The sequence below is a fragment of the Lepidochelys kempii genome, unplaced genomic scaffold (assembly GCF_965140285.1).
Source record: "Lepidochelys kempii isolate rLepKem1 unplaced genomic scaffold, rLepKem1.hap1 scaffold_29, whole genome shotgun sequence".
NCBI lineage: Eukaryota > Metazoa > Chordata > Testudines > Cheloniidae > Lepidochelys > Lepidochelys kempii.
Genome location: NW_027621931.1, coordinates 2,772,086 through 2,781,573, shown reverse-complemented (window position 1 = coordinate 2,781,573; position 9,488 = coordinate 2,772,086). Strand labels below are relative to the sequence as shown.

The 9,488-nt window shown below is 49.7% G+C and overlaps 1 protein-coding gene across 1 annotated transcript; it reads left to right on the top strand.

The window, feature by feature from the left end:
• Positions 1–1,513: 1,513 nt before the first annotated feature.
• On the top strand, positions 1,514–7,801 carry LOC140904803 (uncharacterized). The gene is made up of 4 exons (XM_078851063.1): positions 1,514–1,555; positions 2,584–2,710; positions 5,776–5,889; positions 6,300–7,801. Exons 1-4 carry the CDS (start codon positions 1,514–1,516, stop codon positions 7,799–7,801), a joined length of 1,785 nt encoding a protein of 594 aa, XP_078707189.1.
• Positions 7,802–9,488: the final 1,687 nt, after the last annotated feature.

Below are 9,488 nucleotides of genomic sequence, written 5' to 3'. Positions count from 1 at the left end.
TGTTTTTATTGTTGATTTTAAATTATTAATTGAGTTTTTTAATTTTAAGGCTATTTTTTTAAGTATTATTTGCAGCTTTATAGTATAGGTCTCCGTGAGGGGAGGCTTCCCGCAGTGCAAAGCTGTAGCCAACTCTGGGGTGGATCCACGGTGGCCATTATTTGCTAGTGACAGAGTATGGAAATGTCTTACTTATTTTGGCCCTCCATGGCTTCCCTTCTCCTGTTAAAGAGGCGTCCCCCCGGGCTCCCCCTGCCTGTGTGACTGGCCAGCAGGGGGTGGTGATAACTTTCTATCCACTTGTCAGACACTGTGAGGGAACACTGTTGCTGGGGGGGGCAGGTGTTTGTGCGGGGAGATTGCAGCGGGAGCTGAAGGGGCATTGTGGTAGGGGGAGGCCTCTGGGTGGCTGGGCAGGGGGGGCCCTAGTCAGGTTGGTGGGTTCTGGATGATTTGGGGTTTTGGGGGGTAGTTCTGATGTGCCCAGCCCTAAGGCTATGGGTCCTGGAGGTGGATATCGCTGGGGGCCTGTTGGCTGCAGACCAGTGGGGGTGGGGGTCTCTTGGGCAGGTGGGGCAGGGGATTAGATGCTGCCTGGTGCTGTGCCAGGGGCTCTGTCTGGGATTGCCCAGCTGGCTCCTGGGACCATTGCCATGCCCAGTGCACAGAGCTGTGGTGGGGCGGTCCCTGGCACAGAGTGAGGGGTCCTCCTGTAAAGCGTCAGGGGGTCCTGCTGGGAGGAGGAGGGGGTCCCAGGCAAATGGCCTGGCAGATCCTGGTGGAGGGCAGGTGGGGGTCCTAGGCAGACAATGGGGAAATCCCAGGCAGGCAGTGAAGGACTATAAAATGACTCTACAGTAACAGCCCCCCACCCCATTTCTCCTGCCATCTGCAGGAGCAAATCCAGCCATGGGGGAGCAAACAACCCAGGAATGAGAGTTTCCTTGCAGACAGGCATGGAGAGGGCACAGGGAAAAGGAGATAGAGAGACTGACAGGGTCCGTGGGATAAAAGGGTTTTGAAAGAGATTTCCAGCTCTCTCATCTGCCCAGACAGATGTATTACTGCACTGTGGGGAGAATCACTTTCCTGTGGACGAGACGAGGATCAGAGAGAGGAAAACCCAGTTCCTGACTCCATGTCCCTCCTGCTGGGGTGTGGCTGTCATGGGGTCAGTGTCAGAGGGAATCCTCGAAAGGGACTCCTTTGGTTCTGCTTTTTTCTGGGATTGCGTTCAGAGACTTTGTTTTGGGATGCGGGAGGGAGAAAGGAGGTTAAAAGTGTGTCTGTGGGCCTAGCCTGGCAGGAGGGGCCAGGTCTCTGCTGTAATCCAGAGATTGAGCATTTTCTCAGCACGGCAGAATCTCGGATCTCGCTCTGCAGGGAAAGAGCCTGGGGGAAGCGTGATGTGAATTGAACTAATGTCCGTTCCTAAACTTCTACAACAGCCCTTCTTGCCCGGCCAGGTTGCAGAACGACGCTCATGTTTCTTTCTGGTTCATCCCGTCCTCCCATGGGACAAGGGAGCGACATGGCTGCAGAGGAGCCAGCTCAGGTAGGGATTATTGTGGGGGGTTCTGATCTGTTCCTGCAGGAGGGAGAGGGACAGGAAATACACGGGAGAGGGGAAGGTTTGCACCGTCTGGTTTGGAGGTTGGAGCGGGGCAGGAAATGCACAGGGTGGAGAAAGGGAGGAGGCCAGGGGGTGGCAGACCTGCTGGGAGTTGTTTAATAAGTGGCCTAGATTCTAGGAAGAGACCCATGAGGTTCGGAGGTGGAAATGCTCCAATCTGGTGAACAGAAAATAACCTACCTAGATGGGGCTGGGAAAAAGGACCAGACTCATAGTGCTGGAGCCTGACCCAACTAACCAGCGGGTGCCTTGAAATACGAAGGGGGAAGCCACCAGTCAGGCTTAGGAGAGATTCCCCTGCCTCATATCCAGCTCTGGGAGTGGCTAAGTCATTATGCAAGGTAACCTATTTCCCCTTGTTTTTTCCTGCCCCCCACCCCCCCGACGTTCTTGTTAAACCCTGGATTTGTGCTGGAAATGGGCCACCTTGATTATCATACACATTGTAAGGAGAGTGATCACTTTAGATAAGCTATTACCAGCAGGAGAGTGGGGTGGGAGGAGGTATTTTTTTCATGATTTGTGTGTATATAAAAAGCTCTTCTACACTTTCCACAGTTTGCATCCGATGAAGTGAGCTGTAGCTCACGAAAGCTTATGCTCAAATAAATTGGATAGTTTCTAAGGTGCCACAAGTCCTCCTTTTCTTTTCACAAGGAGGAGTGTGTTGGGCTTCCTACAAGAGATCTCTCCCTAGACCCTGCTCGGGGCAGCATCTCCGGTATCAGTCTGTGGCTAGTAGGTGTGTGATGGATCTGCTGGGAGAGAGGAGGGGCTCTCTCTTCGCCCCCTCACCCTGGTGTTTCCTGGGTGCTCTGAGCAGGGTGGGGGTGGGACTCTGTTGACTGCGGTCCACCCAGAGTTTCCGTTTGATTGGCTCCTCTCCCCCACGAATAGTGGGGCTGTGAGTGGGGCAGCAGGTCCTCAGTGTGGGGCTCTGGCTCTTTCAGGGGCCGGTGACCTTCGAGGAGGTGGCTGTGTATTTCACCAGGGAAGAGTGGGCTCTGCTGGACCCCGCTCAGAGAGCCCTCTACAGAGACGTCATGCAGGAGACCTATGAGAATGTGACCTCGCTGGGTAAGGATTCCTGTCCCCTCGGTTCTTGGGAGGGGAACGGAAGAGATGAGGTTCACGCCACCCCCACAATGCCACCTCTGCTCTGTCCTGTTCCAGCATCACCCCAGCATGCCAGTGACACACACACGGCCAGCGACCCTCCCCTGCTGCAGAACGCTGTGGGAAGAGAGCACAGGAGCAGAATCGCACAGTGTCAAATATCTCCTGTTTGCACAAATAAAATGGGGGGTTAGGTCCAGCATAACGAACAGAAGCTTCCTACCCCGGCCTTCTCTCAAACCCTGAGCCTTCTCCACCCAGACCAGAATGTGCTTGGGGTGTAAGAAGCAGGCTGCTGGGGTCAGAGCGGCTGGTCCAGGGTTACTGATCACACAGACCTTGAATGCTGGCTGGGGGAATCCAGACAAGGGAGCTCCAGCAGCAGAGCATTGAAACTCAGCCAGGATTACAGATGACACAACTCCTCACTGCTCCGGATTGCCCCGTGCATGGGACAATGGCCTCGGTTGCTGGTGAAAATCCTTGAGACCTGGAGAGTTGCTCCCCCCATCCCCATGTGCACTAACCACAATCTACCTTCTCTGCAGACTTGGTTTTTTGAGTCCCTCATTCCTGAAGTCACATGACCCCGATTCTTATTCTTATTTTTCACATTCTGCTTTTCTAGACTATTTAGAGTCTGTTGCTTCTGAATGATAGTTTCTAATTTCCCAGTGTTCTCCACAGCCAGGGATTTTCCTACTCCCTCCCATTGCACTGGACTCACTAGGTTCCCTGGTATTTCAGAATGGCCACACTGGGACAGACCAAAGGTCCATCTAGCCCAGTGTCCTGTCTTCCGACAGTGACCAGCGCCAGGTGTCCCAGAGGGAATGAACAGAACAGGGAATCATGAAGTGATTCATCTCCTGTCACCCATTCACAGCTTATGACAAAGAGAAGTTAGGGACACCATCCCTGCCCATCCTGGCTAATAACCATTCACGGACCTGTCCTCAATAGATTTCTCATGGTGTTTTTTTTTTTTTGTAACCCTGTTATAATCTTGTCCTTCACAACGTCCTCTGGCAAGGAGTTCCCCAGGTTGACTGTGCATTGTGTGAAGAAATACTTCCTTTTGTTTCTTATAAACCTGCTGCCTATTAATTTGATTGGGTGATTCCTAGTCCTTGCGTTATGAGAAGGAGTAAATGACACGTCCTTATTTACTTTCTCCATGGCAGTTTTGATTTTATAGACCTCTCTCATATCCCCCCTTTGTCTCTTTTCCAAGCTGAATAGTCCCGGTCTTTTTAATCTTTCCCCGTACAGAAGAGTTTCATACCTGTAATCATTTGGGTTGCCCTTTTCTGAACCTTTTCCAATTCCAATATATCTTTTTTTGAGATGGGGCAACCACATCTGCAGGCAGTATTCGAGATGTGGGTGTACCATGGGTTTATATAGAGGCGATAGGATATTTTCTGTCTTCTTATCTATCCATTTCAGAATGATTCCCAACATTCTCTTTGCTTTTTGACTGCCGTGGCACACTGAGTTGATGTTTTCAGAGAACTGTGCCCAGTGACTCCAAGATCCCTCTGTTGAGTGGAAACAGCTCATTTAGAGCCCATCATTTTATATGTGTAGTTGGGATTATGTTTTCCAATGGGCTGCAATATGGTGCTATCCTGCTATCCTGTTCCCATTCTCATAAAAGAAGAAGAGCATCCAAATGCGTGTTTACCTTCATTCCCTCAGCGGTCCTCATGGGAATCCCTGATCGGTTCCAAAGTGTATTAAAACCTTTGTGAAAGGGTTACCTCCTGGTGGTTATCAGGTCCTGTGAGTTTGTAGCCCAGAAAGACCCCCCTCAGTCAGCTCAAACTCAGCTGTTTATCCCCCAAAAGTCTGTCGTCTTCAGTCTCCTGAATGAGGGTGACTCCCTTTCTGCATTGGGTAAAGCTTCAAAAGGTGGAGCTCTGCATAACCAGCCTTGAGATCTGGCATTCATCACCCTGTAGAGATACCAGCTTGCACAGGAAACCCATCCCGCAGCCCTTCCTGGTATCATGTGGCGCATCTCGGCATCATAGTCTGTGAAGAATTCATGCTTTCAAGGGCTGGCTTAGATATAGAGATAACAGTCATAATTAGGGCAAGAGTTTGCAGGCGATGAAAAGAGAGTAATTGACAAACGTGAGCAATATCTAATCCTTTAAAGCCTGAAAGTGCCTTGGGGGGAGGGGACAGGAGCCGGCTGTGTGGGGGCGGTGGGGCTCAGATACTGGGCATTGAGAGCCTAGAGCCAGCTGTGCGCTGGAGAGACGGGGCATGAACCAGCTGTGTACAGGGGAGATGAGCAGGGGAGAGGTGCTGTGGACACAGCCGTGAGCAGCTGTGAGTGCCGTCCTCTCTGCAGCATGATGGGAGAGCCTGGCATCCCACTGCCGATCCCAGACTTGTATGAGGAGGGAAGAAATTGGCATCAAGTCTCAACCGCAGCCAGCCTGTGCCCTGGGGAGGAGACGGGTGTCTCCAGGGAGAAATCTGGGGGATTGTGACCCTGCATGCCCCACCCACCCTCTGATCAGCAATTCCGGATATTAACGGTGATTCCACAAACAAAGAGTAATTTTGGGAAAAAATGCAGTCCTAGCGACAATTTCCGGAAAACACTGGCCCTGGTTGGAACATTAAATCCGATAGTCTCAAGATCTAGGCCTGTGTTGATCAGATCTGCCACTCTGCCTTCACGGAGTTCACTCTGCTGGTGGGTTCTACCCCTTCCCCCATTCTGTGTCTGCCTTGTCTATTTAGATCGTAACTTCTTCAGGGCACGGGCCATCAACGCTTCTCGGTTTGTACTGTGCCTAGCAAAATGAGGACCCACTGTTAGTTGGCCCTTAGGCACTAAGGTAATGAATATGATTTATAATAATCATCTCCTGGCACTTTGAGCCAAGGAAGCCGGCCTTGGGATGTTACTACTTAAAAGTGAGCTGGGCTTAAAAGCATGGAATATTCTTTGTGACAAGTATCCCACAAATTCCACTGACCTCCCTTGTTTTCTTTGCCTTGAGCAGGGTTTCCAGTTTCCAGAACTGATGTGATCTCGCAGCTGGAACGAGGGGAGGAGCCGTGGGTCCCAGACCTTCATGGCTCTAAGAAAAAAGTGCTCCCGAGAGCTGCCTGCATAGGTGAGGCATTGGTTAAACCAACCCCAAAACTGTCGGTGAATACAGGAAACATTTGGGATGCCCTACAAAGACCTTGTGAGCTCTCCAAGTTCAGGATTGTTCCCTGCAGATGTAGAATCGTTAGGCAGAGGTCACTCATGGCTTCCCACCTATCCTGACTGACAACTGGCAGCAGATCCCTCCCCAATCTCGATGTCCCCTGAGATTTCTTCTGACATACGGACCCAGAACTGATCCCTTCCTTTCTTTCCTCTGGGGAAGGTTGAAGGGAAAATCAGCTCCTGATAAGTTTGATCTGTCCTGTACACATTTTGGTTCCTTCATCCCTTTTTCCATTCTTCTCTCTGAGATTTCCTTTCTCTCTGGCGCAGGCAGAGACTTACGTCTGGATTCTCTCGGTCTCCCATCAGGTGTTGGGATGGTGAGTGAAAACGAGGAGGAACCCCAGCAGGAAGATGCTGAGCGAGTAGAAGCCCATGGGATGTTGTCAGGAAGGTCCAAAGGGAATGATTCTGGGAGCTGTGCACGCCCAGAAAAAACAAAAGCCTGTGAGAGTCAGCAGAGGCCAGAGGAAAACTTCGGTAGCCAGTCAGACCTTATTACACGTGAGAGAATGAACTTGGAAGGAACACGCTACACATGCCTCGAGTGTGGGAAAAGCTTCAAAGGGAGCTCGGACCTTCTCACACATCAGAGAATCCACACGGGTGAGAAACCTTACGCATGCTGTGTGTGTGGGAAATGCTTCAAGCAGAGCTCACATCTCATTGCACATAAGAGAATCCACATAGATGACAAACCTTATGGCTGCCCTGAGTGTGGGAAACACTTCAAGCAGAGCTCACACCTTATTACACATTGGAAAATCCACATGGGTGAGAAACCTTACGGATGCCCTGAGTGTGGGAAACACTTCAAGCAGAGCTCACACCTTATTACACATCGGAAAATCCACACGGGTGAGAAACCTTACGGATGCTCTGAGTGTGGGAAACACTTCAAGCAGAGCTCACACCTTATTACACATCGGAAAATCCACACGGGTGAGAAACCTTATGGATGCCCTGAGTGTGGGAAGCACTTCATTGACAGTTCATCCCTCCTCTCACATCAGCGAATCCACACAGGGGAGAGGCCCTACATATGCTCTGAGTGCGGGAAAAGCTTCAGTCAGAGCTCTACCCTAATCACACATCAGAGAACGCACACAGGAGAGACCCCCTACATGTGCTCTGAGTGCGGGAAAAGCTTTAATCGGAGCTCTGTACTGACCACACATAGAAGAATCCACACAGGTGAGAAGCCTTATGGATGCTCCGAGTGTGGGAAACGCTTCAATCGGAGCTCATACTTTATCATACATCGGCGAATCCATACGGGTGAGAAACCTTATGGATGCCGTGAGTGTGGCAAACACTTCAATCAAAGCTCAGCCCTTACCACACATCAGAGAATCCACACCGGTGAGAGGCCCTACATATGCTCTGAGTGCGGGAAAAGCTTCAGTCAGAGCTCTACCCTAATCACACATCAGAGAACGCACACAGGAGAGACCCCCTACATGTGCTCTGAGTGCGGGAAAAGCTTTAATCGGAGCTCTGTACTGACCACACATAGAAGAATCCACACAGGTGAGAAGCCTTATGGATGCTCTGAGTGTGGGAAACGCTTCAATCGGAGCTCATACCTTATCATACATCGGCGAATCCATACGGGTGAGAAACCTTATGGATGCCGTGAATGTGGCAAACACTTCAATCAAAACTCAGCCCTTACCACACATCAGCGAATCCACACAGGAGAGAGGCCCTACACGTGCTCTGAGTGTGGGAGAAGCTTCAATCAGCGCTCAACCCTTATTAGACATCAGAAAATCCACAAGGGAGTGATCTGTAACAAATGCCTTGACTAGGGCTGGCCAAAGGTATTTTTTTCTTTTAAATCACATTTGCTAATTCCCACTTAGTGATCTGTGCCCCATCTTCACCGTGGTTACTCAGCTCCCCCAGATGAGTTGCCTGCTCCTGCCTTTTGCAGCTCACCCTTCTTTGGGGTCAATCCTGTGATGTTTTCTATCAACTCCTTTCCTTTTGGGTCAAAGGAGCGTGTGTCCCTCCAGCCAGGAATGTTCATCAGCTCCAGGTGGGGGAGACAGGTTTGTTCCCAACAAGCTACACTGAGGCAAAAACTACCCGTGCCTTACATCCACTAGGACTGTACATGGCGTTGGCTGCTCAAGTTAGTGATCTTGGTGTTAAAAGACAATTACAGTTGTCGTGCAGATGCAGCCGAGGTGCAGTGGTTGGCATTAGCTTTCCCCTTGACCTGACCTAAACTCCATCACATGTCCTAGTCTAAACAAAGCCTGAGCATCACAGTTATACTGTTCCCCCATTTAAAAACAATTGTTAGTCATCAAGTTCCCCCACCAGGATCATATTGTTTCATTCCCAGTTGTCACAGTTCAGAGCGCTGTTGCTTCACGTTTTCCTGAAAGCAGATATTTTTCCTCCCGTTTTCCTCCCTTAAAATATATTGAAGTATAACAAAGAGCAGGAATAGGGAAGGGATAGGGAAAAATGTCTTTTCCCCTCTGTAACAACAGAAGAACATAGGGTAAATCAGAGGGATTCTCCATCACCATCTCTATCCCCCTGTTCTTCAATTGGTAAGGTCAATATTTCCCGAAGGGGCTGGGAAGAGGATTCTCTAGTAAAGGATTTGGAACTAAGCAAAAGACCCATTCATTTGCCTCCCAAAGCAGTTGTGGCCCATGCCCTGCAGGAGGTTGCTCCTGAAGATCTTCCCTTCCTAATCAGGTGCATGTTGCCTCTTATTTGGGAAATGCAATCACTTCCTAGGTAGAGATGGGAAAAATGGAAGTGACATTTCTGTTCAGCTCACTCCTGGCAGATGCTGTAAATGTGTAGGAAATGACATCCATGAGGAATGTGATAGAGCTGCAGAAAGACACCCATTTTGAGTAGATACCTGACATTTGGTGTCTTAGAGGGATTCTAAGCCGCACCTGAATTTAGTCCCTTATTTAAATCTGTTGCACCAGATTAAAGAAACAAAAGGGCATATTTGGGGGAGTTCTACCTCAGTATCGCTACTGGTATGTCGTGTGGTTGGTGAAGAATTCTACGCCAGAGCCGTGTAAAATTGCTACAACTAAGGTCAAAGATTTGACAAGAACTCAGGTAGAAATGAGAGGTACGAGTGGTTGATTTTCACCCCAGAGATGGACGCTATGGTGACCTGTGGCCAAGGTAAACTGTTTTTAGAATTGCTCACACTTCTAAAGGATGCCATGATGAAACTGGGAACAACTGTCTTTTACCATTTGGATCCCAAGTTTCCTGAAGCACAGAGAGAAACAGCTGATTCCTTCAGAGCCATGCCATGCCTATGGGTCCCAAACTGGCTGCCTTGCTGGACAAGAAGCACTTCTGTGTTGGTTAAATGATGGTAGGCAATGAGGGAATGTAACAGATTCCAAGTTCAGACTGCAGGATACATGAATGCTGAGTCCAGAGTCTGTGGTTTGGTCTCTTAGTTTTGCTCTTGAGTCTAATGCATGTGTCTCACTTTTCCGC

What these genes read in the sequence shown, in the direction of transcription:
- LOC140904803 (XM_078851063.1), top strand. Translation starts at nt 1,514, where the DNA reads ATGGGACAAGGGAGCGACATGGCTGCAGAGGAGCCAGCTCAG. An exon ending in CTGCAGAGGAGCCAGCTCAG is followed by an intron (nt 1,556 to 2,583) that starts GTAGGGATTATT and finishes TGGCTCTTTCAG; the next exon opens with GGGCCGGTGACCTTCGAGGA. An exon ending in TGAGAATGTGACCTCGCTGG is followed by an intron (nt 2,711 to 5,775) that starts GTAAGGATTCCT and finishes TGCCTTGAGCAG; the next exon opens with GGTTTCCAGTTTCCAGAACT.